The following is a 24744-nucleotide window of genomic DNA, read 5'->3' as shown; positions in this document are numbered from 1 at the left end:
GATAGCTATCCAGAAGGACGTTTATATTCTTGATAATGGAGTTTTGGAGCAACCATTGAGGTATACTTGACTTCATTCACTGCCAAGTCACGTGGCTGAGACACTGCAAAGGTGGGCCAGAAGTACCAAGTACCGCCATGGCGACGGACCGTGCACTTAGCTGTGTCGGTCGTTGGAGTTGAACTTTTGCCAGTCGCTGTCAAGACAACAAATTTGACCTCTGCATCATTCACCACGCTCCCATCACAATACCCCACGATTGTCGCGCCAAGCCAGAATATTATCCAAGGAACACCTCTCGAGACCACAGCTTCATTCATATCAACCCCGCTGCCACGTCTCGGCGATGGCATACAATCCTTATGGAGGTGGGCCAGCCTTGCTCGCCGCGATCCTCAACTTTCATCGCAGCCTCGTTCTTGGTAGCTGATGCTGACACTTCTTACTCTATAGCCCCGCCTTATGGCGCTCCTCCCAGCTATGCTGCCTTCCCGGGCGCTACTCATGCTCCTGGAATGGCACCACCTCCCGGTCTAGGTATGCTGTCGTCCCTCAGCCTCATGTTCCGCTGTTGCTAACCGATCTACTCCAGGGCCCCCTCCAGGCATGTCCTCTGCCCCTGGAATGGCACCACCCCCGGGTGTCCAGCAGTCTAGTCTCCCTGCTCAAGCTAATCGACCAAGCGGCCTGCCTGCATCCTTTCAACCACCGCCCAATCTTCCCAACATCAACTTCAACGCTCCGGTGATTCGCCTCGGCTCCACCGTCCCGCCTCTCAAGCCTGGCGCCTCTCTGACCGATCGAAGAGATTCTCATACCCCCACATCAGCCAGACCTGGTCTTGGTTCAGACAGGCACGACCAGTCCCGGGCGCAGATGAGAGAGAATATACAGTCACTAGTACCACCCACCCCCGAGGAGCGACTGCGAACAATATTCGTGCACAAGATTCCGAGTGGCGTGGGTGGCGAAGAGGGAATTCAAAAGCTGTTGAACGCAGTTGGCAGGGTGCAAAGATGGGGCTCGGCTCAGTCCCATCTGTCAGAGCACAAGGGGGACTTGTTTGGTTTTGCTCAGTACGAAGACCCTGAATCACTTGCCCTCGCAGTCGAGTTACTCAAAGACGTCGAGGTACCCGTGAAGAAACAAGCGCCGATCGAGAACCCTCCCGCCGACGAAGACGACAAATTCGAGGACATTGAGAAAGTCAAGTTGCAGGTTGTGGTAGACTCCAGTACCGAAAGGTACATTGAGTCTTGGAAGGAAGCACTCCCTGATGACTCCAACTACGACGCGAGGTTGTACGAGGCTCGGCAATCTCTCAAACATTTCATTCGGAACCTGTTCTACCCCAGAGCTGGCGGTGGCAGGGATGCTGAAGGAGATACCGCCATGGGCAATGGCATGAATGGGATTGGCGACAATATTGAAGTGATCAATATCCCTATTGCGCCCGAGGATGACCTCGCCGATATTCCTGCTGAAATGCGCGCTACAGTTGCCGCCGAAATCGCTGCCTTCCGAGATCGGAGCAATCGTCGCGATCTGGAACGGCTTCGAAGAGAAGAAGAGTTTGAGGAGCAAGAGAGGCAACGTAATGGCGCGCCGAGGAAATCTCGACTTGACTCTCCTCCGCCAGGTGCCAACTCCAACAACATTCCTCTTGGCCCACGTGGTGTTCCCAATGCGCCGTCAGGTCCTAGGGGGCAAAACCGGGGCATTGACTTTGTGAACGGAGGCACCACTAATGGTCACGGGCCGCAAATTCGAGATGACGACGATACAGATGCCGACGACGAAGAGCTCTACGAGCGCGAGCTTTCCAAGCAGCGCGCAGAGGAGGATAAAGCTTACTTGGAGGCGGAGCGGAAGTGGGTTAATCGTGAGCGACAACGCGCCGCTGCCTTGGAGAGAGAACGTGAGCGTGAGAGGGTTGAGACAGAAGGTTTTGCTAGGAGGAAAGAGGATCAGTTGGATAAGGAGAAAAACTGGGATGACGAGAGGGAAGCATCGCGCAAGGTCCACCTCTACTACCGCGATCACAGTCAATGGATCCGAGATCGGACCGCGTTCCGCAATCAGGAGGCGGCACGCGACGAGATGGACCGAAGACAGGAACAGGAAGAGCTGCGCAAGGCTGAGGCCGATATGGAGCATGCCAGGGATATGGCTGACTCCTTCCTCGAGCGCCAAGCTGAGGTGATGACTGCCCATCGCCCTGCTGCCCCTGCGGCCGCCCCTGCAGCACCGCAGAAAGTTACCATTTCTTTCGGTGCTGCTGCTCAAAAGGTTGCCCAGCGCGCTGCCACTACACGGCGCACTGTTGCCGAGGTGGAGGGCTTGTTGGACGATGACGAGCAAGACAAGACTACGAAGCGCACCCTTATACCCATCAAGTTTGAACCCATCACCGACACCAAGGCCATGACAGAGGAGGACATTGCGAATGCTGTCCGCGCGCTCGCTCAAGAAATTCCCGTCGACAAGGAAGGCTTGTGGGCCTGGGATGTCAAGTGGGACTACTTGGAGGAAGGCATCATCCGTGATAAGCTGAGGCCTTTTGTTGAGAAGAAGGTTGTTGAGTTTCTGGGTGTGCAAGAGCAGTTCCTGGTGGACGTGGTGGAGGAGCACTTGCGCAAACATCAGAAGCCAGCCGAGCTGGTTGAGACCCTCGGCGAGGCTCTGGATGAAGACGCGGAAGATCTTGTGAAGAAGCTTTGGCGCATGGTTATCTTCTTTACAGAGAGCGAGAAGCGCGGGTTGCCTGCCTGATCTGGCGTAACATTGTTGGGATGTTTGGATGTTGGGACAAACGGGTGGGATTTATTCATTGCTGTACATTTATTACCGAAAAGCACACTGGAGCAGCTGTAGCTGGGGTCACGATTTTCAGGGTGATGGAGTTTGCTGGTTAGATTCACAAGCGTAGGAAACTTGTAATATGTTGTTGGTTTTCTTCTACGGACACGTTGATATTTGGAGTTGGAGTCGAGAATAAGCATTGCTTGCCTGCCGGAGTTGGAGACCCGAGTGAGCCTCGGCACGGATGCCGTTGCCACCCAATCCGCGCCGCGGGACCGCGTCCTCCACGGCCAACCCCAACAGAATGACGCCGTTGCCGACCAGGGTTAGTGAGGGGTGGTTGACTTATATCAGAGCATAGTCATCTTTTTAGTTCAATGTAGGTACAACTGTTGTCAACCGTCAAACTTACCTACCTTTTCCTTTACCGTTGTTATCATCACCATCACGAACAACGCCACGATGACGCTCCCCAAAGAAATCACCAACCCCCCTCCCGACGTCCCCCACACCGACATCTCCTTTCCCGCGCCCCATGTCTTGCTGGTGACGCTCAACCGCCCCAAAGCCCTAAACTCGATCCCCATCCCCCAGCACATCGCCATGGCCCACCTGTGGAACTGGTACGACGCCCAACCCTGGCTGCGCTGCGCCATCTTGACCGGTACGGGCAGGGCGTTTTGCGCCGGTGCCGATCTCAAAGAATGGGATTCGTCTCATGCACCGGGGGGGAGCGGTCACGATCAGCATGTGGAGGCACGGAAGATGACTACGGCTGGTTTTGGGGGGTTGTCGAACAGGTCTGGGGGGAAGAAACCTATTATTGCGGCGGTGAATGGGCTTTGTTTTGGAGGGGGGATGGAGATGGTGATTAATTGTGATATGGTTGTTGCTGATGGGGCGAAGGCGAGGTTTGGGCTGCCGGAGGTGGGCAAGGGAGTTATTGCGCTTGCTGGGGCGTTGCCTAGGCTGATGAGGACTGTGGGGAGGCAGAGGGCGGGGGAGATGGCGCTTTTGGGGAGGGTGAATTATACGGCCGAGGAGATGAAGGGGTGGGGGTTGGTGAATTTTGTTGTTGGGGAGGGGAGGGTTGTTGAGGAGGCGGTTAAGGTTGCGGAGGAGCTTGCGGGGAATAGTCCTGATGCTGTTATTGCTACGAGGGAGGGGTTGAGGATGGGGTGGGAGGGGGTCGGGCCGGAGATGGCGACGGAGATTGTGGAACGGGGGATTTATGGGAGGATTGATGCTGGGGAGAATATGAAGGAGGGGGTGAGGAGTTTTGTTGAGAAGAGGAAGCCGAGGTGGGTGGATAGCAAGTTGTAGGTCGGGTCGCTGTTTGAGAGAGTCACGCGGAATTACGATCTTGGGAAACTCACTTGTCCGGACACGGTTGTGGCTTTGGCAGTCTGAAGATAGCAGCAGCATGAACGGATTAGCGGGTATAGTGGGCGTGAGATAGAGTTGGAGGGTGAGAATGATGGTCAAGTGACGTCGAGGCTCTTAAAGCTGAAATGTAGTCTATAAAGCAACTATTTGTGACATGTTCAGTTCCAGCGAGCTACCCCTTCTTCCTGCTACTGATGGGTCCCGTATCAAACAAGCGCAGTTGACCAGCAAGTCTTCAAAATACTTTGCAGTTGATAGTTGATCCTTTTGCGGTGTTGAAAAGCCTTCGCTTTCATTTGGAGAATGCCATCTTAGTCTCAGAAGACGGCTGCGCTACCATGGCTATCTCAGTCGGCTCGTATCATGGAACAGATACTGTGTTCAGCCATGCTACAATGGACTGACAGTGTGTGTGGTGCAAGTGGAGTTTTCAAAGGGCAGGAAAAGAAGGAAAGTCCCTATTTGGCGTGCATTAGAACTGGAATAGGCATCCAACATTAATCAAAGACGCCATCCACACAGGAATACGAGGAAAGGATACGAGAAAGTTCGGACAATTTTGGTGGATATTTCTTATGCTTTGTAGGGGAAGTCCGGAGGGGTTGATGGGTACAAGAGGATATCGTGGGTAGTGTATTTCCTCTTTCTTTTCTTTTCTTCTTCATCCGACAATTCAATCTTTTACCTGTGACCTACGCCTATATCCAGCCATGGGCCCATATCATACGTACTTTGAGGTATTCAGTGCTTCTTTCTCTTCCCCCTCGCGAACATTTCTTCCTTCAAACATATTTACATCGGTACCTACTGGTGCTGGATCTACACTTCATCTTAAAATGCCATTGCCGCCTCGTCTACTCACGACCAATTCACCTGAATCTCCAAATTTCACACGGACGGCATTCAAGCATCAGACAACAGCTTCCATGCGAGGACAACAGTTCTTGGGTTGCCCTTCGTCGCACAACACACCCTGAACCATACAGCAGTCCCTATGCTTCCTTCTCGCTGTATCGGGAGGACTTCGACGAGGATGAAGACACTGATGAGTCGTTCCTCGAGCAAGATAGCTGGATTAAACCGAAAAATATGGACCCAAAGATTGAGCTCATCGCAAAACCGACCCGCCAAATGTCATCAAGCCTCCCAGGGATGGATGGCACCAGGAGTCTGGAGCTGGAACTTGGAGGATGGCTCTAGTATATTGTTATGTGCGCACTTGCTCACGCCACCGGAAGTGCCCTAGGGGACGGTTGGCACGGAATCTTGAGTGGATGGGCAGCCACTTGAAGATACTGAAAGGGCATACAGTAATCGGAATGTAATTGGCCCTTTATATCAGACCAGGGCCTCGCCTCTGGCGACCTGACAACTAGGTATGTACCTGCTTTGGACAGCCCAACCAGGGCGACTTGCTCGGCTTGGAGACTCTCTCAGCTTGAGGTTTATCTCCCGTCCAGGTCATGTATTTTCTGAGAGCACTGGCAACATTAAATCACTTGATATGCCTGAATCCAGGCGACGGTCCATCTCGACTGCTGAGCTGAACAACCAGACCAAGCAGCCAAGCCCCATCGCATTGGCATCTTAGCTTTGCCCGTTGTCCTTTGGCCACCCACGAACGATCAACCGGCAATTACGATAACGAAGCTGTAAAAAAAAAAAAAAAAGCTTGGTAGATCATATTTAGAAATCCCAAGCTTTGTTTCTCCAGTGTCGGTGTGCTTGTTTGTCTCCAGTCGTCGTCATCGATGTCGACCCCAAAAATTGAGGCTGTGCAAGACCGCCCAGACCCCTATGAAGATTCAGGACCCATTATCTTCTCTATCAATGCCAAAATTCCACATCTGCATCAAACTTTCCAAACCGGAAGATCTGACGGGATGGCGGGCGCCACTTAAACCTCGCAGGTCCACTGCCGAGACCAGCCAGTCCACCCGCCCAGAGCTTTGGATCCCCAGCGCCACGTAATGGTCCCGAGGCTGGGAAGGTTCAAGGCGTAAGAGCGTGAAGAGGGCCAAGTGCGAGCTGAAGAACTATTTTCCTCGGGATACGTACATCTTTGCCTGCTGGGAGCAAGGCACGTGTGCAAACATCCCAACAGGATTGGTCATTGTGAGACTGATACTCCGTCCTGAGAAAAGAATCTGGCTTCTCGGTTGAGCTCTATTTTTGTACTGCATTCCCAAGACTCTTGGAAGTCTCGTGTCGATGCGGGACAGGGCGTTTTTTGATCTATTTATTGTTTCAGATCTTGTGGGGTTGCGTTGACTGCTTGCGTTGTCATCTTGAGGCTAAGGTCGCGCGACCATTAGCTGTATTTGTCGTGATGTTCTGAGATGCTATGCTTCATTATGATCGGTGGGGTCGGTGATGAGGCGTTGATGGCGGACACAAACCAAGAGTGGCTGTCGAAGTAGTTAGTCTAGTTGGATAATCATGTCAACAGGGTACTGGGATGTTGGGTGTTTGGTTTAGCCAGGCCATCAGAAGGCATAGCCGTGATCTTGGCTCCAGTTCAGAGACCTCACGAGATAGTGAAGACGAGAATATCTGCTGATCTTGGATGAGAAAGACCGTATTTAAGACGAGCATCCCATCAACTTGAAGCTCCAATTCTTCTTGCTCACCATCGATCGACACACTCGCTTAGACACAGTCGCTCCAAACACAAACACGCAACTCTCGTTCTACTCAGAGCTCCCAACTTTCACATCAACCATTTACAAAAACACTCGCACTTCACTGCTCCAAAAAACCGCCAAAATGCTTACTCGCAACTTCCTCCTCGCGGCTCTTTTCTCCGTCTCCGTCCTTGCTCATCCGCATGGACCTCTCAACCCCGGTGGACCCGTCGCTGCTCGGTACACCCTCACCACCAGAGATGGCGATGACACCGACACCGACGGTGATGTCTCCACTGGCGTTGTCGGCACCGACACCGGGGACGACACCGACACTGACGATAACATCAGCGCCGGACAGCCCACTGTCGGAGTTCCTGCTGTGATCGGCGATGACACTGATACTGACGACGAGGCCAATCTCGGTGCCGGCCCTGGCGTTGTCCCCGGCGACGAGACTGACAATGACGGCCACGACACTGACACCGATGACGACGATGTCAGTGCTGCTACCACCACCGGCCCTGTCGCTGTTACTGCCGCCGGCCCTATAGCTGCTACTACTGGCCCAGCTACCACTACCACCACTGAGGGCGAGGACACCGATACTGACAACGACGGCATCGACACTGATGATGAGAGCGATGATGAGGCTCCTACTGCTACTTCTTCCATTCGCCCCACCTTCACGCCTGTGCTTGCCAACGCTGGTGCTAAGGAGAATGGATTTGGTGGTGTTGCGATGGGTGTTGCTGGTGTTTTGGGGGTTATTGCTGTCTTTTAAGGACTTGAACTCCGGTGGTGTGGTTGCTTTGTTGAGGTGGATTCAGGGGTTCAGGGGTTCAGGGGTTCAACGGCAGGTGTCTTGTCCTGTTCAGAGTCAAGGGTTAGGGATGGAAGGAATGTCATGAAAAGAGGTGCCGGCACCGTGGATATGAGGGACGTGTGATGAAGGATGATGAATCTTCTTTTGCTCTTTTATACATAGTGTTGTAGTGATGACACGACTGCTCTTCAGCAAGTTTTATACCTTGAGTTAGCGAATTGAATTGGATCCAATCATCTTGTCCATCATTTTGTTGCACGTTTCATTGCCGTTGAACTCTTACATTCTGGATAGCATGGTTGCTATTGTAAGTCAGAGTAGTAGCACATATGATGACTTTTTACCCATGCCTTTTCAAAAGGAGAATAAGCCTTCTGATAATTATCTCTTCAGGCCTATGAACTATTTCTCATCGCATGGTTCACTACCTTACCTTTCCAGAGTCAGTTACTTTATATATAGCGTTTCTCTATTGACGATCCAACCCCCCCTGTGTTATCGCCTGGCTTATTCGCTCCCATTCATGCAGGTATTCATGGATGGTAAGCCCAGAGAAAGTGCCGAGCATACCCCGCAAAGACGTCCAAGTTTTGCCTAGCCACTCTGCAGCCACATGGGGCAGAAAAGCACACACACCGAGTCAAATATAGAACATCCCTATTCGCTCTCGGACCGTATTGCTGATCGTAATTGCAGACATCCGAGGCATGGCTCTTCTCATTGTGTATAAAAGCAAGTGTACCTATTGTAGCACTTGGTACAATACTTTCCAAGTGTAGCTGCTTTGATTCCCCAACACAACGTTCCACACTGTGAGACCTGGTAAGTCTCCGAGATCTATTTCCCAGGAGAATTCGCTAATAGCTTGATAATTCCAGTACCTTAGCCAAAATGGCCTATCCACCTGCCGCTGACTTGCGTCAAAAACTTGCCGAACATCCGCTACCAACTGTTGCTGTGACGGCTCTCGACCCAGCATCCCTTACGCCAGAAGAGACAGCAAAGATCGCAAACAATGTCTTAACAGCCTTCAACAAGGCAATCTCAACCAGAGACATAACTGCTCTTAGCAACTGCTTATTTGCTGAGCAGGCCTTATGGAAGGATTCATTGGCGCTGACTTACCATCTGCGAACCTTCTCAACACCGGCCGTGATAGCAACACATCTGCTGGAAACCACCAAGTTGCGCGGTGCTCATGATTTCGGTCTTGAGTTCGTCCATTTCCTGCCTGTCTCTCCAACCCTGGTAAGTACCTAGTCTACTATGTTTCGCCTTTGAGTTTCATCTAACACTATGAACCTGATGCAGCAATTCGTCGACTGCAGTCTGTCGCTCAAGACAACCTCTCCCGCTGCAACATGTACTGGACGCATGTTACTGCTGCCTGTCGAAGGCAGCGGGGGCCTGGAATGGAAGATCTGGGTTCTTAGTACAAGACTTGAGAGTCTGGATGTGCACCCCGAAGATGAGACTCTTCTGCGTACCCCTTCGACGTTAGCAGATGGTGGCGATGATATGAAGACAGACGTCTTTATTATTGGGGGTGGAAATGGGTATGCCCTTTGCTTGTCTTTTCCACATGAGCATCTAAAGATTGACTTGAGTACCTACTCGATAACAGTGCTGTAACCCTCGCCTCTCGCCTCAAGGCTCTTGGGGTCGAAAGCGTGATGGCTGACCGGAACGCCAACTCAGGCGACAACTGGGCTCTCCGCTACGATAGCTTGAAGTTCCACGTGCCGACTGCATTGTGTGACATGCCTTATCTGCGTAGGTTCAACGCCTTTCTCGTCCTCTTTCTCCCACTTTCTGACTTCTCTATAGCGTACGGCGAAGACCTCAAAGGTTCACATCTACTAACGCGAGACGAGCTCGCAAACCAAGTTCGTCAGTATGTCAAAGAATTCAACTTGAACATGATCACCTCGTCCCAGATCCAGTCCGCACAATACGACCAGGCAACGAGACGATGGACCGTGAAGTTGAAGACCCCAAACGGTCTACGAACAGTGAGGTCAAAACACCTTGTGCAAGCAACGGGACTCGCCTCGCAAAAGCCTCGACTCCCTGATATTGCAGGCAAGGAGATATACAAGGGCATCAGCCTGCACTCCAAGGAGTACAAGAACCCAGAGGTCTCTCTTCAAAACAAGGGCGCCAAGTCTGTCCTCATCATTGGTTCAGCCAACACCGCCATCGACATCCTCAATGACTGCCAAACCGCCGGCCTGGACACAACAATCCTTGCCCGCTCCCCGACATATGTCCTCCCGGTAGGATACGTAATGGATCCGCGTGGATTTGGGCTGTTCAACCAGCTAGACACAGAAACATGTGACAGGGCTTTTATGTCGTTTCCCACGTGGGTAGAGTGCAACATGGCGCACGGATTGCTTGCCATGTTGGCGTCTCAAGAGCCGGACAGATACAAAAGGGTGGCCAAGGCTGGCTTCCCGGTCATTGACAGTGCTCACCCTGACGCATGTCTGATGCACAATCTTGTGGAGAGAGGCGGGGGACATTATGTTGATATCGGTGGCTTGGAGGTGATCGCGGAGGGAAACGTGGGTGTGATATCGAGTGTTGAGCCAGTGGCGTACACGGAGATTGGGCTGAGGCTTTCTGATGGAAAGACGGTGGAGGCGGACAGTATTATCTGGTGCACTGGGTTTTCCGACTTGAACGCTCGGGATACAGTGTTTGAGGTTTTGGGTGGTGAGAATGTGGCTGATGGGGAGGAACAGGATTCGAACTTGCTGGGTCCGAGAGAGATCGCGAACATGGTTGACGCCACGTTTGGTGTCGATGAGGAGGGGGAGATCAGGGGGCTGTGGAAACGACAAAGAGGAATCGACAACTTTTGGTTCATGGGTGGGCAAACCCAGCATCATCGGTATCACTCCAAGACTGTGGCTCTGCAAATCAAGGCTGAACTTGAGGGTATGTTACCGCTGGCTTATAGAAACAATTCCTGTTTTCCTGAACTCTAATGTTCAAATATCTGGTATTCATAATCAAGACATTTGCAATGCGCCCAAAACACCATAGCTTGGCCTCCAAAACACCTTACCCTCTAAAAGTCTCTTGTTCCCTCAAAGGTACTCCCGTACATGCACGCTGTGCCATGCTGCAATTGTTCTGATGCCCACATGAACGAGGTCTGTGTAAGTTCGCTAATGAATCTGTCGCTATGTTAGGTCTGTTCGTGGTACAAATGGGACAGAGCCTGTGGTTGTGGTACCTACCACAAAGGGTTTTTAAAATGACGGGGTAAAACCAAAAGCATGCGCAACATCGTAAACTATCGTGCAAGAAACCTGGAAGCTCTATGACAGCAGGATCTGTCCTGTTCCAAACTGCGAGGTTGCGGTCAGATTGTCCTCTCCAAAGTTATGAGAAAAAACAACTTACCGGCTGTATAGCACCGGTAAACACCCCCGGGGAGACATTGTGCGCTTGAGATGTGCGGGATGCTGCGGCGGCGGTGGAAGTGATGCGGTGGTGGTGAGGGTGATAATGGAGGTGACGGTTGTGATGGAGTGGTGGAGTGGTGGTGGTGGAGTAAGGCTAGTTTTGATGGTGTTGGTGATCAAGAGAAGAGACAAAAAGCAGTGAAAGTTGGTTGGGGTCGGTATTTATAGTTCTTCTCCGCCCATGTTTTTCATCATGGGCTCCAGGTATTGTCGGGATAGGTGGGTGTACCAGATCATGCCTGTAGGCCCCTCGGCTCCGGGGCTTAGGCAGATAGTAATGATATACCTCTATAAGATCATTGATCTTGCGAGCCGACCTGAGCAGTGATTAGCCCTGAGCCGAGGCGAGCCCAGGGCCGGTTTCGCTCAGATCAGCTCATGGTCCACAGTGCCGATGACGTAGGCTGCAAGAATGTTGACAAAGTTGGGCACGTTAGTACCTTGAAAAGGGAAGACGGGTAAGGTATGAAAAGATGTTTTTCATAGTGTCAGCTCCTGCGTTACAGGTCTACACTACTAGGTATCTACCATTTAACTTTTGTTGACCTTCGCGATACGATCATCAGATAGTTTACGCAGCGTAGCTACCTAGTCGGAACCATGAGATTGGTAGGCAGGAAGGATCACCGGGTGGGTTTGGCGACGCCTATCAAACCTCCAAGTGGAGAAGAAGACTCAGTGCGGGAGCAGTGACACAACCGCAATCCACACGCGGCCATTTGGCTTTCGAGACGAGCCTGTTGAGACGTCTGTTGGAACATTGCCGGCACCTTCAAGGTTCTCGCATTTCCCTCCTGGCGGGATAGCGGCCAGTTCCCTCGCACTCGTGCCCATCCTCACCGTCACCCTTTCAGGTTTACATATCAAGTGGCGCAAGATATCTGTCTGCATGATGCGGCTCAACTGGGCCTCGGAGACTCAGAACTGGCCACATGAGGTGCGTGGTTTAACTGTCTGCTTGTGGTGCAAGAGAAGTCGAGATGATTGCCCGGCATCTAAGGAGCCATTCCAGTTTTGGTAGCAGATGGTACCAGCCTGCTGCAGTGTCACCGGCTGTCACCCCACATTGATCAAGGCTCCGTGACTAGAGCCAGCTGAGGTCGCTCTTCTTGGACGGGGCGAGGCTCAAGCAACTGCATCGTCCACAAACTGCTGCCGAACATCGTCACTGTCCCGAAGATCGGCCCAGGTTCTCGAAAACGCACCAATGACCCTCCGGGGTGCCAGCAGACCTTACATACGACAGCCTTATGAGTTGTGATCAATGTGGTAACATTGCCATCGGCAATTGGCTCCCCTTCCCCACGACCCGGCATCGCGGCATCTGCGAACCACCAAGGCCCCACAGTTTGCTGCAATTGCAAAGCGTGGATTGTTGTTAGGCAACATCCAGTCGGATTTTACTGCAAAAGGCTTGCTGTAGTAGCTCCGGAAACCTTCGCCCGAGAGGCTGGTGATTGGCTGACGTCCAGAAGCTTGGGCACACCGAATTTCCCAAACTGGCCAGACTATGTGAGCCGCAGGAGGAGCCGCAGCCGCCAAGACATGCTCCGGCATACTGACTACCGGAGGCTTGGTTCACTCAAGTGCTTCCGGTCGAACATGTTCAAGTTTCAACGGGCTCCGGGAGTGTGAGGCTCTGTGGTCGTGAACGGTGCCGACATCACGGAAATCGAAAAGGGTTTGCATTGCGGTGGTAGGGCGGGATAGTGGACGACGATGGTCAGAATGGCGATGATGAGCGGTGTCGAGACACCATGACAAACAGCAAGGCTCTGGGTGATGGAACGTGTATATAATGAGGGCAACTCGTCGATGAAGAGCGAAACATTTGGAACATCAAGCCATCGAGGGACTCAGCTCTGCAAACAACATATAGCAACGCTCAAGCGCTTTCAAAATTGTCAACTTTGTCTTTACCGCGCCAGAAAACACTTCAAAATACCAGACTCAGCACATCAACACCAACATCAACTTCAAACACCCTAGAAACGCCAATAACCAACTCTTAGCCCCCAACACCGACAAGCAACCAACAAGATGACCACCACCATGCCCCAAGCCTGCCCCTTGGCCCTAGCCCCCAAGCTCTCCACCAACAAAGATCTTGCCCCGGCCCCTGCTCCCGGAGATATCCCGCGTCCTGATATCTCTTGGTTTCCTGACCGCAAGGTCTTCCTCAACCGCGTCGAGGCCCTCAAGCTTCTCTACCCTGATCGCCCCACCACCGTTCCGGCCGGCTGGCCGACCCAGCTTAACATGGCACGGGCCTGGTCCGGTAGTGACTTCTCTGACGATGGCAAAGAATATATTGTCCAGTTTGACCAAGCTGACCTGGCCGAGATTGACGAGGCACTGGTTCACTTCAAGTGTATGTCAACATCAAACTTTCTATCACGCATGACATCACTAACATGGAACTGAACAGCTCTTCCTGGCGATCTCGGCCCTGATGATGTTTCCAAGGAGACCTTCCCCCTGCCCGGTCTCGAGGAAAGACTCGAGGCCATTGCCCAGGAGATCCACAACGGCCGCGGATTTGTCGTTTTGCGAGGTCTCCAGCCGGACAAGTGGACCAACATGGAGAACATTCTCGTCTACCTTGGCGTGACCTCGTACATCGCCGAGAAGCGAGGCATGCAGGACTTTGACGGCCGCATGATCCTTCACATCCAGGCTGTGGTCGAAGACGTGAAGAAACACGGTGCCATGCCCAACAGCCCCTATGTTGCTCGCGCTCAGGTATTAATGCCTTCTTTCCCTGACCCCATTCATCCCTAGGTTGGTGCTAACCCATATCAACAAACAGCCCTTCCACACCGACCTCTGCGACATTCTCTCCCTCTACGCCCTCAACACTGCCAAATACGGCGGCGAGTCCTTCCTCGCCTCCTCAGCCCAAATCTACAACGAGCTCGCCGCCACCCGCCCGGACATAATCCACACCCTTATCAAAGACGACTGGATCTTTGACGAGTTCTGGCAGGGCCAATACCACACCCGTCCTCTCCTCTTTAATTTCGAGGGCCAAGGCCCCGCGTTTCAATTCTCCCGCCGTCCCCTCACCGGCTCCCACTTTAGCCCGCACCACCCCGACGTCCCTGCCATGACAGAGATACAAGCCGAGGCGTTGGATGCCGTGTTTTTTGCGGCGCAGAAGCACAAGGTAGAGATCAAGTTGCAGAAGGGGGACATGATGATTTTCAACAATTTTGCGATGCTGCACGCGAGGAGCAGCTTTCATGATGAGGGTGAGCAGAGGAGGCACATGTTGAGGCTTTGGTTGAGGAATGAGGAGCTGATGTGGAAGACGCCGAGGGAGCTGGAGAGGTTGAGCTGGGAGTGTTATGGTGATCATGAATGGAGGGCTAAGAGGGTGTGGGATATTGAGAGGAGTCCACCCGAGCTGAGGGTCAAGTATAGACGGGCTAGCTGTGCTTGAGTGCTAGGGTTGTGGGTGCTTTGGGGATGTTGTGGGGAGGAGAGGGAAGATGGTGCTGTGCTGGTCGCTCGCTTGCTTTTTTTTTTTTTGTCTCTTGTTTGCGTCTTGTTCGGTGATCTGGGGATTTGGGAGTACACGAGAGCTTTTCCTTTTTCGTTTTCTTTTTACATCATGATTAACAGTTCTTGATAGTTTACCTTTTATTTTAATGACTTGTTTGTTGTACAGTCTCGTCAAACCGGTCGGTCTGATGTGTGATGTCTGTGCGCTGCAATGCCTTCATGGGGGATTCAGGGGCTACCCTTAACCCTAATCTCAAGCTGAAAGTCACCAACCTCGTATCTAAGACAAAGAGGCCGGAAAGAAAAAGGAAAAGATCTAAAAGTTGGCGCTTGATCGGCTTTTGGTGTCAAGGTTGTTTTCGGCCGGCAAGCCAGTCCAATTGATCTTGGTTTTCTCCCTCCCCGTAGCAGCCACTTCGTTCATCAGCTGCTGTCAATAGCATTGGGGCCAATTAACAGCCGCCAGCTCGCCGCTTGTCATCAAGCCACCCTCTTGAAGGGCATAGCCGGGCCAATTTGGGGCGGGCTGAATGCTCTCGACTGAATCTTTGACATCATACCAGAACATGTCCAGACTCTACATAATCGTGTTCCTGTTCTTTATTTCTGATTTCTCACAAGACTTTCCCTTAACATTTTGGGTGATTAACTTACTCAAATTTGTTTTCAGTCCTGCATTGGTTTCGGGACATCGAGTTACGCAGACGAGGATGGCAGTTATCGGAAGTGCCCCCCTTGTATGGGCCTGGTTGCTGTCTTTGGTTCAAGTTGCAACAGCAGCGAGCACTCCGGAGGACTTCACCAATGATTTGATAAGTGATCTCGGCCCGTATGCCAACCCTGAATCTGTCTTGATTATTTTTCACGGTTTGAGTACTGAATAAGCAACAGACTTCTCTCCCTTTTTGGCGAGCGTGTGACCGAACAGTTCATGACCGGATCGCTAGGGTGGGCAGACAATGTCATCTTGGCGATGGCACCACTCGGCATAGTCACCATCATCGTCGCCGCTATTCGCGTTGGTGGTCCGCTTTGGATGAAAAGAATTATCGGAAGAAGCCGGGAGCCAATGGCAAGCGCTGAGATGGAATTGATGTCTTCAACTTCACCAGATGTCAGCGAGCTGTGGAATGGTCAAGGTCTGGTACGCGTAGCTGGAACAGGGCCCGTCCACCAGTTCATGATACTGCCCTCCACGTCACCCAAAACAACAGACGTCGTGTGGTCTGTCCTCCAACATCCAGAGTTAGAGGAGACATCATCGAAAAGTTTCTTGCGGTCGTTCTTCGCTATGCTATCACCGAACCGTCACAGAGAGAGACAGATTAACCTGGACGAGACAGGGGTCTGCGAGCCGCCCCTCAAGCTTGAAGAATCAAGTGGCCAACCGCAGAACTCTTTCCTCCTGGTCGAGAAGTCGGGTGCAGCTCCAAACATCAGTTTGAACCTTCATGGGAGCACCAAATTCGAACTCGGTCTGATGGCGGTCTTTGGCACGATGCTCCAGTTTGCGGTCCTTGCCTTCTGTGGCTGGACTGCGTACTGGCCTCATGAGCCTGGCTCTATTTTACTCAAGGACGAAAAGCCGGCCGAGCGCTACGCGTTTCCCTGTACCCTAAGCGGGACATTGCTGTTAGTTGTCGGGCTCACTCTCTGCGCTCACGTGGTGGAGTCGAGAACCATCGAAACAGAGTTTAGAGCGGGGGGCAAGACGAGCGGGCGTTTACTTTGGATCCAGAGGGCGGCAACGGTCAGTGATCAGACCTTTGGGTCATACGCACTTTACGCTGACAGAGATCCATTTGTCTTTCGAACCTCTCGACTCGCCGATACTGTCAATAGACGCACGAAAACGAACAAAGGTCAAATCATCAATGAAGGTCTTGAAGCTTTCCGCCAAACAGAAACAATCATTGGAGTCTCAATAGGACTTACCGGTTTTGTCGTACAGTTCATTGGTCTTCGCGGTATGAGTTGGTGCGCTGCGCTTGCTCAGTTGATCGCAACGTTGGCCATGACAGCTATCCGAGCCTGGGCTCGCAGAGAGTCGGACAGCTCGTTCCACGCCATCCCTTTGGATCCGGGCTTCGAGCTTGATTGGGTCGCTTCTAACCTTGGGCCCTATGGTGATATAGAGGAAAGCTTGGACGTGGAGAATATGCCTCCAGGTTCCTCAGAAGACAAAAGTCTCGGCTTGCCGGCTAAAATGAACAGTAAGGGGCTGTTTCAGACACGAGCTTGCCTCGCTTCTTTGGTCGGGCTCCCATCTCATTGGCCTCGAGTCGGAGCTGTCGAAGCCATCAAACTCGTTAGCGCGATTGAGAAAACGCTGGATCTGCTGCTGAAAGATGAAGATGAATTCACATGGCAACATCAAGCTTTCAACAACCGAACAATCGAGATGCGAGCCGAGAGAAAGCATGGAAAGTGGCAGGCTACCCAGTTAGGCAGTGTCTTTGAAGCAGCTTTGTCGTTATGGCTGTTCTCCGTGAGAAATGCACCACCCAACGTTCTCGGTGTAAGCGGGGCCTCGGACGCCAAATCAACGCAGGCAGATCATTGGCTGATGGGTGAGGAGCCCGGACTTATTATACTTGATCAATGGTCATACCGTCTTGCCAGGGACCTTTACTACTGGCTTCCTGCAAATATCGCTAGCTCAGTGGTTGTCTCGACCAAAGTTGAGAGCCCGGCAACGAATTCATCGGCCAGTCCTGCCGCTCCTAAGGAGAACAGAGACGAATCTAGGCCCTCATCGAGTTCGCCCGGCTCATCCGACTCGTCATCGGGTTCCACATCACAAGTTCGCAAAGTCTCAGCACCCCGTGTAGTTGGTTTCGGAGGCAGCGCACATTCGAGTTCGTATTTGGTACAAGGCAGTCTATGGAACGCCGAAAAAAAAGTCCGAGCTCATCGCGGCAGAGATGTCGACATCTTTGCCATCCTTGTACACACAGCATATCTATGCAGTTTTCATGCAGGGGCTATCCCATGCTGTTCCCAAGATATCAAACGATGATTCGACATGGTGGGAAGAAAAGTCCGGAGAGCACTTGAGTGGAATGTTAAGCAACATCAATGTCTCCAACCTGGTTTATTTCTTGCAGGAGATCCAGCTCTTTACGCCAAAGGAAGCGTACTTGGCAATCATTCCCTCACTCGGCAAAAACAACAATCTCGCAAAGCCTGAGACGGTTCTCCGCAATATGTTACTGAGTGCCCATCATCAACGACGCTGCGATAAGGTGGTACCCAAGCTTCTTTCTCGATTTCGGGATAAGGAATCTGTCGTCTACTTCGAACATGCCCCAAGCTTTCTTCGTGCAGGTCTCAGGAAACGGACATCGGCCTTACTATGGAGCTGTGTTAACCTGATACCATGTAAGAGCTTCAAAAGTGGCAATGAGGGCAAGCTTTTCCATTTCGAATACCGCAAGATGAGGCCTTTTCGACTACCATACTCTAAAGAAACGATGCATGCCGTTGAGAATTGGAGTTATAACGACGCCAAGGATCTTGCTTACTGGATGCTATCCTACATCTGGCAGAATCGTCTCGATCCTGACCATCATATACGAGCCTGGCCCTTGTACGTGAATGTCCAGAGGGGAGAAAAGGGGAAGGAATACTATCGTCGCATGCTGCAGTATTGCCAACATAGCACGCTACACCAAGCTTTCAGAAGCGGTTCTCAAGACGAGATGAATGCTGCACTCCTCGAGGGAAAGGACATCAGTAAAGGGGACATTTGGGGATGGAAGGTTCTCCATTATGCTGCCGCGCTCATGGCTTCGAATACAGATCCGCGCTTCCCAGCGGCACTTGAGGCTTTAAAGATCGCACCAAGCATGATTAACACCCGTGACCTGATAGGGTGGACACCGTTACATTATGCGGCAAAGAACCCCAACGCGGGTCGGCTTTTGGATCATATCCTGGAGCACAGCAATGCAAACGAGTATGACAGTGAATCAGCCCTTGACTTGTCAACACCACTTCACTGTGCAGCCGAAATGGGGCTGGTCAATCACATCGAGAAGCTTCGACGGTTCAAGCCTACTCATGTCGCGAAGAAATGGTTCAGTTCCCGTGATCACAGGGGCTTTACACCCTTACACAGAGCCATTCTGGGAGGACACGTCGAGGCAACGAGGGCAATCTTGAAAGCCGTGAGCCAATGGTGGGGAAGAGACGAGTATGCGCTTCCGGTACAGGAACATTGGAGATATATTCATTTTGCTATTTGGTCAGGAAAGATGGAAATATTCGAGCTATTGTCTGTTGACAGAGGTTTGGTGCATAATTGGATAACCTGGCAAGACATAAACGATCTCACGCCTCTTCACATGGCTGTGGCACGCGGCAACACAGACTTTGTCAAGGTCTTGATAGAAAGGTTCACGGGTGCAGAGAGTCCAGACATGGATGTGAGTCAATTGAGCCGGAAGGATGAGGCAGGCTACACACCTCTGGATATCGCGAAGCAAGAGGGCTTCGACGAGATTTGTACTCTTCTTCAAGAGGCCGGCGCCGAGCTGGGAACCCCGGACCGGCATAAATTTGTGTGGGACCGAGCAGATCTCATGGTGCAACTACCCACCTAGGTAGATTGCGGACAAGGTGTCAGGAAATTTCTCTGTCAAAGATAACGTCTATATTTACCAACAACCTATCATGAGTTCATCGAGTCTGTTTCGCGGATACCAGCCCCCTAAAATCTTACATTGTTTTACGTGCACTTCTCGAACCGGCTCGATAGGCAAACAGACTCTCGAGCTCACCCTTCCCGTTTCGATCCAAGGTGACCAAAATGTGTGACTTTGCACAACTGGAGAAACGTCCGAAGAGAAAGCATCACTGTAGAGAATGAAAGTCCTGAGGATGTGGACAAGCTCTGACCTGTACCATACAGGGAGGAATCAAACATGGCCTCCTGCCTTCAGACAACACAGCTTTGTTGCCACCTCTGGAACCTGGGGTAGGTTGGAAGCTGAATCCAGATTGCGGGATTTCTGCTACCTACAATGTCTCCGACTCAAGGTGCGTTGGTGGAGTGCCACACTTGTACAGTGTGTCGTGACGTTTGACATGATCGCACAACGATGGCAAAAGACAGCTGGCAGTTGCTGTATTGATCAAGGGAAAAGAGGTATTCCCCGAGCCGAACAACCGCCACGCGATTGACGGTCTTGTAAGATGAATGAACTAAGGTGAGGTACAGTGTGGAAGTGTTGTGCAAAAGGTCATTCTACGGAAACGTCAATGGTGTCACCAGCGCATAGCTTCATCAGCCTGGTCATTTGGAAGCACGCAGAAGCCTTGACAGGAGGCACAACGCCAGTTACTTGGAAGCACGGAGGAGACTTGACAGCAAGTCCGAACGAACACAACACGCGTTGACATGTTGTATACACCCGAAGCCGAGGACCCCTTGCCACTAGGTAGAGACAGAAATACAAAGACCCCCTGTCTTTCCTCTTTCGTTTTCATCACCTCTCTCATCACAAACAATCTAATCTTCTCAAAACACCAAGGCCAACTTCAATTTCAATTCTTCCCACGTTCAGTCCAAACCAACCACCAAAATGCATCTCCCCACCCTCATCCCCTTGCTCGCCCTCCTCACCCCGACCCTCTCCCACACCATCTCCGAGCAACGGATGCGAATGCTCTCCGGCGGTCGATTTGGCCCCTCCCAGTCCGGCAACAACCACTTCACCAACGGCAAGCGATACTTTATAAACCCCAAACCAGAAAACCCGGCAGGAGCCGGGGTGTTATCCGGCATAGACCCCACAAGAGTCACATCCAACAGCATCATGGACTCCCAATCCGACAAGAGAGACCTCATCTACCCAAAACCGCAAACACCGGCAGGAGCTGGGGTTATAACCGGCATCGACGACAAGAGGATACCCGTCAACAAGAGAGACGCCTGCGAATTTTCCAGCTGCGACGCCTGCTACAAGGAGGAGCTGGCCTGTGTCAACTGCGCAAAGGACTACACGGTGGACAACTTTGCGCCTTGCATGCTTTGGTAAGTTCTTCCACCCACCCACACACCCCCACCCGGTCCTCCTCTCTGTGTGTGGTTGATGTCGGGAGATACTAATGTGGAGTGATCAGTCTTGATCGTTGTCAGGGCAATTGTTGTTAGTTGGTGAGAGGAAGAGCGATATCATGAGGTATAAGGGTGGGGCTTGGGTGAGGTGGATGAGAGGGCATCAAGATTGTCAAACTCAGCATGGAGGAATTGGTGTTTCGTTCATTGGATAACCTGTGGATCTGCTAGTGTTCAATCGTTAGCAATTCTATATATTTCATTTGTCCAGTTCATAAAAGCGGCTCTTCTCAGGGTCTTCTCAGGGGCTCTTTGTCGTCCCACCTTCAAGCCTCAAGTAACAGCTTTCACAGCGACTAATCCAGCGTCTTCCACAAAGGTCCTAAAGTATGTGCTTCGTTAATAATTATAAAAAAAAAAAAAGTCTAAGCCCCTATGTTGCTGAAAATCGTATATAGAGCAACCAATATCAACAGTTCATCCCCTATAAAATCCAAAATATTACCCGTATTACTTTCCAAAACTCCTTCGCTTGCTAGTTGAATTGCTTCATGGGTATAAAACATGATAAAAGCCTCCTGTCAGGTTCATTCCTCGACAATATGTACCGGGGAGGTGTCCCAATCCTCGAAATACAGCTGATGGCACCAGTAGAGTGGACTTTCGTATTGGTGCGTCTTTCGCAGGCTCAAAACATCATTCTCTGAGAAATCGTTAGTCATGAGGCATGTCACTGCATTGTTTCGAAAATGCATACCTTTGCGTCGTATGATGGCCTGTGTCTCCTCCATCAAAGCAACCTCCTTCGGCTGCAGCTTGGCCAGCTCTGCAGTCTTCTCCTTCTTCCAGTCCAGCCGCAGGGGCGCAGACCCGTTGCACACAAAGTGGAAGCGCGAGAGGATGACCTTGGCGGTGTGAAATGCCCCTTCGAGGAACGAAGTGTTGGAGTACTTGGTCTGTCGGCACTGTTAGCTATACATCCACAGAGACAGTTATGGTCACACATACCGGCATGCTGTGAAGTCTCGCATGGGATGCCGAATGTTTAGCCAGTCTCTCAATGTGATTGAGGATGATAAAAGCAGACAGGTACACCTCGAACCACACTTCCGGCCGTGCTGGGCTGATCAGCTGCTCGAACTTCTTGATCACCCGTTCACGCAACGGCTGCAGAAAATGCCTGATGACAATCTGATCAAGAAGCGTGTCCATGATCGGCGGGATCGGGATCTTGCCCTTGTGTGGGTTCTCAGGATTCTGGACCGGTGACATGCCGAGCGTGTCTGTCCATTCTCCGCATATCTCCCATGGGATTTCGATCATTCGGGAAACGGCCCACATATCGAGAGTATCGGCAACGAGAGAGTCCTACTGTCGTTAGCCACAAGACAAAAATGGGAACGAACCGTTATGGACATACCGGTTTTCTCCGTGCATATTCCATTGCCGTTGAAACAGTCTTCCAAGTCAAACCGTCATCCTGCTGACCCCTCAACGATTCGAGATAGGACCCTTTGGCGGCGTCAATGTATTGCCGGAAATGGGCGTGAACTTTGTCCAGATTGGTGAGGGTAAACGGTGGTATCTTCATCTCGTGAATCATTCCGGCTGAATCTTTCCAGTAATACGAGAGTTTATCGGTGGGCTCTGGCTTGAACTCGGAGGCATACACGGTCAAACGATGGTGACCCATTCTTTGACTAAGTTTCAGCGTACGGACAGGGACATCGGGGGCGGAAAGATCCTCGAGCTTAAACTCGACAAGACGTCTGGTGAACAATGGCTCGTTGGCTGCAGGACCTAGAAAGGTGTCAGTCCATGGCACTCTGTGAGCCGAGGAAACAGCACTCATACCGGCACGGAAGAACATGATGTCGACCAAGGTGGATCGGAAGCAAGGCATGCGAGGGACATTCTTGTAGATCTTGGTGCACGTGCACAGGGTACAGCTGACATAGAGGCCTTTGGCGGCGAGATCACACTGAGAACCAGGTGAGTATTAACGATGTGGACCAAAGGAATCCCGTGGGGTATCGGCCACAAACCTGTCTCTTTGACCTCTTGCATCGCGCGCATACACCTTCCTTCCGAGCGAGGGCTGTGCGTCGGCGTTTTTCTTCGTCGAAAGGAGTCCGGATTCTGGGGCGTTTCCCAAACGTAGTCATGGTAGCCTTCACCTGGCCACTCTCATCTTCCAGCGATATTCGACGGAGGGTCTGGGGCGTACTGCTCCCAGTGGTGACCTCGTCAAAGGCAGGGCGTTTCTTGGAGAGCCGTCCATCTGGCTTTCCACTCGGCTTATACAAGATGATCTCAAGCGAACCTGCCGAGTTTTTGGCTGCTCCTTTGCGGTTCGGCGGTCGTGGCGATGGACTAGCTCCGGTATTGTGCTCGAATTTGATTTCGGTACTGGCTATCGAGGGACGACGTGATGCATCGAGGTCGAAGGCTGAATTAGGATTGATCCTATGCCGGACTTCGGTCGACGGAGAGACTCCCAGTAGAGTTGGGACTGGACTGTCGGGGCCGGGGCTGGAGTCGGAGCTGGATCCGGTATGGTATCCATTAGAGAGAGCATGAGCCAGAGGACCGAAGGATGAGTTCAGATCCGGACTTAAGAAGCCATCGCAATTGCTGTACGGACCTTCCAATTGAGGAAGGTGATTTATCGGGCCGATGATTGGGCCTCCTCCAAATGGTGGGCCGACATTCGACTCGAGGTACTCAAAGTCGTAAATGTCCGCTCGTTGACCCTCGGCGTAGATGGTAGGCGGCGCGTTGGGATAAGACTGTGGGTTGCCGGGGTTGTGGTCGCTATTTCGGGCCGCGATGATCTTGGTCCCGGGGCCGTGGAACTGGGTATCAAAGGAGGCATGGTTCGACGGCACAAGCGCAGAATAAGCACTTGGTCCGGGGCCAAGTGGGTAGTCTCGCCGGTCGGAGGCCGCGTGGAATGTGTCAAAGAAAATCAAGGAACCGAAGGCGGGGTCGAAGAAGGGGGAGTGATCGCCAGCTTCGCCGAAGTGGAACACGGGGCCGAGATCTGCGCTGCCGGTACGGGAGTCCATCTCGGAGGCGACGGCGACGACTGAGACCATATCCTCCATGTTCATCAATGTCAAGGAACACAAGCACAAGGAAAGGACTCGAGTCGTATTCGCGTCAGCATCGCATGCTTGTCATAATCCAGGAATCCAGGATGCGGGTTGTTTGCCGCAAATGCTGTGTCGGGGTAGCGGGATGCGACACTTTGAGATGGCAGATGGCATCTGGCGTGGTGGAAAAAAGGGGATGGGCGTTGGAGGCCGCAATGGCGCGCCCAATCATCCAGCCCGGTCCCCTGGTAACGTGGGATTGCTCTTCTGGCTCACCTCATTTCTGTTCTCGGCCTAGCTGCAGGGCTACCGCGAAGCTGATTCGACCGTCGTCAATTTTATGCAGGCTTCACAACACGATGCGCGCCTAAAAGGAGGCTCCCGAGGATATAATTGTTAGCCAAGATCTGGCAAGAGACACCAAAAGCGACACGGCAGGCTCTCATATACAGATTACGCAGGACCATGAGGGGGGACCACGCCAAATGTGCCATGCCCAAATTAGCTGTGTAAGGTAGTACGAGCCGTTTTTCAATTTCCCATCTCTGCGGCTACCTAGCAGAATTTCCACTGCACGGACGAGGCTCAGACATGACGAAGACGCCCCCAACTAAGCCCAAAATACCTAGAGGGGTTTGCTTCACGATGGAATAGGAAGACACAGCAACCCTTCTGGTGCTCTTCACGAACAGGGCGCTCTCTAGTGTTTCACATGATGACCAGAAATTTATGCTCATCTGCCGCGACGCACACCGCACCTCATCGTGGCATAAGCCAGGCTCCTCAGAAGAGCGGTGCTGGCCGATGAGGCTCTTGAGGCAGCGCAGTAGCAGGCAGCTTTAAGGCTGTGACACATTCAAGCTTTTTTTTTTTTTTCAAGACAGCTTCGCCCTTTCATAGCTCCGGGACCGGTCGGTCGCCTTGCTCATCGGTTTTCCTTCTTTCCCAGCGTGCAGCACTACGCCAACAA

The 24744-nt window shown here is 52.0% G+C and overlaps 9 protein-coding genes across 9 annotated transcripts; 8 read left to right on the top strand and 1 right to left on the bottom strand.

Annotated features, from left to right (window-relative positions):
* Positions 1–9: 9 nt before the first annotated feature.
* On the top strand, positions 10–2772 carry QC761_609480 (uncharacterized protein; the record flags this gene model as incomplete). The annotated part of the gene is made up of 3 exons (XM_062881364.1): positions 10–368; positions 454–537; positions 593–2772. Exons 1-3 carry the CDS (start codon positions 347–349, stop codon positions 2770–2772), a joined length of 2286 nt encoding a protein of 761 aa, XP_062730090.1. The 5' UTR covers positions 10–346.
* Positions 2773–3264: 492 nt separating this feature from the next.
* On the top strand, positions 3265–4125 carry QC761_609470 (uncharacterized protein; the record flags this gene model as incomplete). Its single annotated transcript, XM_062881363.1, has 1 exon — positions 3265–4125. One exon carries the CDS (start codon positions 3265–3267, stop codon positions 4123–4125), a length of 861 nt encoding a protein of 286 aa, XP_062730089.1.
* Positions 4126–6954: 2829 nt separating this feature from the next.
* On the top strand, positions 6955–7596 carry QC761_609465 (uncharacterized protein; the record flags this gene model as incomplete). Its single annotated transcript, XM_062881362.1, has 2 exons — positions 6955–7228; positions 7262–7596. 2 exons carry the CDS (start codon positions 6955–6957, stop codon positions 7594–7596), a joined length of 609 nt encoding a protein of 202 aa, XP_062730088.1.
* Positions 7597–8290: 694 nt separating this feature from the next.
* Positions 8291–10738, top strand: QC761_609460 (uncharacterized protein). The gene is made up of 5 exons (XM_062881361.1): positions 8291–8460; positions 8517–8886; positions 8950–9194; positions 9263–9411; positions 9466–10738. Exons 2-5 carry the CDS (start codon positions 8530–8532, stop codon positions 10629–10631), a joined length of 1917 nt encoding a protein of 638 aa, XP_062730087.1. The 5' UTR covers positions 8291–8460; positions 8517–8529; the 3' UTR covers positions 10632–10738.
* A 1359-nt stretch (positions 10739–12097) lies between these two features.
* On the top strand, positions 12098–14794 carry QC761_609440 (uncharacterized protein). Its single transcript, XM_062881360.1, has 3 exons — positions 12098–13485; positions 13543–13856; positions 13924–14794. Exons 1-3 carry the CDS (start codon positions 13155–13157, stop codon positions 14554–14556), a joined length of 1278 nt encoding a protein of 425 aa, XP_062730086.1. The 5' UTR covers positions 12098–13154; the 3' UTR covers positions 14557–14794.
* Positions 14795–15909: 1115 nt separating this feature from the next.
* Positions 15910–16835, top strand: QC761_0098820 (uncharacterized protein; the record flags this gene model as incomplete). Its single annotated transcript, XM_062873080.1, has 2 exons — positions 15910–16767; positions 16833–16835. The coding sequence occupies 2 exons, from the start codon at positions 15910–15912 to the stop codon at positions 16833–16835; spliced, it is 861 nt and encodes a 286-aa protein (XP_062730085.1).
* A 1256-nt stretch (positions 16836–18091) lies between these two features.
* On the top strand, positions 18092–19222 carry QC761_0098810 (uncharacterized protein; the record flags this gene model as incomplete). Its single annotated transcript, XM_062873079.1, has 1 exon — positions 18092–19222. One exon carries the CDS (start codon positions 18092–18094, stop codon positions 19220–19222), a length of 1131 nt encoding a protein of 376 aa, XP_062730084.1.
* Positions 19223–20203: 981 nt separating this feature from the next.
* Positions 20204–21065, top strand: QC761_609420 (uncharacterized protein; the record flags this gene model as incomplete). Its single annotated transcript, XM_062881359.1, has 2 exons — positions 20204–20655; positions 21059–21065. 2 exons carry the CDS (start codon positions 20204–20206, stop codon positions 21063–21065), a joined length of 459 nt encoding a protein of 152 aa, XP_062730083.1.
* QC761_609410 (uncharacterized protein) lies at positions 21045–24233 on the bottom strand. The gene is made up of 6 exons (XM_062881358.1): positions 22725–24233; positions 22534–22660; positions 22100–22479; positions 21688–22047; positions 21437–21635; positions 21045–21382 (listed from the first exon to the last, which is right to left on the bottom strand). Exons 1-6 carry the CDS (start codon positions 23790–23792, stop codon positions 21267–21269), a joined length of 2250 nt encoding a protein of 749 aa, XP_062730082.1. The 5' UTR covers positions 23793–24233; the 3' UTR covers positions 21045–21266.
* Between the last annotated feature and the right edge of the window lie 511 nt (positions 24234–24744).

The sequence above is a fragment of the Podospora bellae-mahoneyi genome, chromosome 6 (genome assembly GCF_035222275.1).
Source record: "Podospora bellae-mahoneyi strain CBS 112042 chromosome 6, whole genome shotgun sequence".
NCBI lineage: Eukaryota > Fungi > Ascomycota > Sordariomycetes > Sordariales > Podosporaceae > Podospora > Podospora bellae-mahoneyi.
The sequence above is the reverse complement of the archived record's forward strand: the minus strand, read 5'-3'. Positions and strand labels throughout refer to the sequence as shown.

Bases quoted from the DNA above. Each gene is read 5' to 3' on its own strand.
- QC761_609460 (XM_062881361.1), top strand. From the start codon at position 8,530: ATGGCCTATCCACCTGCCGCTGACTTGCGTCAAAAACTTGCCGAACAT. The intron at 8,887-8,949 runs GTAAGTACCTAG...AACCTGATGCAG, and splicing joins TGCCTGTCTCTCCAACCCTG to CAATTCGTCGACTGCAGTCT. The intron at 9,195-9,262 runs GTATGCCCTTTG...ACTCGATAACAG, and splicing joins ATTATTGGGGGTGGAAATGG to TGCTGTAACCCTCGCCTCTC.
- QC761_609440 (XM_062881360.1), top strand. From the start codon at position 13,155: ATGACCACCACCATGCCCCAAGCCTGCCCCTTGGCCCTAGCCCCCAAG. The intron at 13,486-13,542 runs GTATGTCAACAT...GGAACTGAACAG, and splicing joins GGCACTGGTTCACTTCAAGT to CTCTTCCTGGCGATCTCGGC. The intron at 13,857-13,923 runs GTATTAATGCCT...ATCAACAAACAG, and splicing joins CCTATGTTGCTCGCGCTCAG to CCCTTCCACACCGACCTCTG.
- QC761_609410 (XM_062881358.1), bottom strand. From the start codon at position 23,792: ATGAACATGGAGGATATGGTCTCAGTCGTCGCCGTCGCCTCCGAGATG. The intron at 22,661-22,724 runs GTTTGTGGCCGA...CCTGGTTCTCAG, and splicing joins GCAAGAGGTCAAAGAGACAG to TGTGATCTCGCCGCCAAAGG. The intron at 22,048-22,099 runs GTATGTCCATAA...TAACGACAGTAG, and splicing joins AATATGCACGGAGAAAACCG to GACTCTCTCGTTGCCGATAC.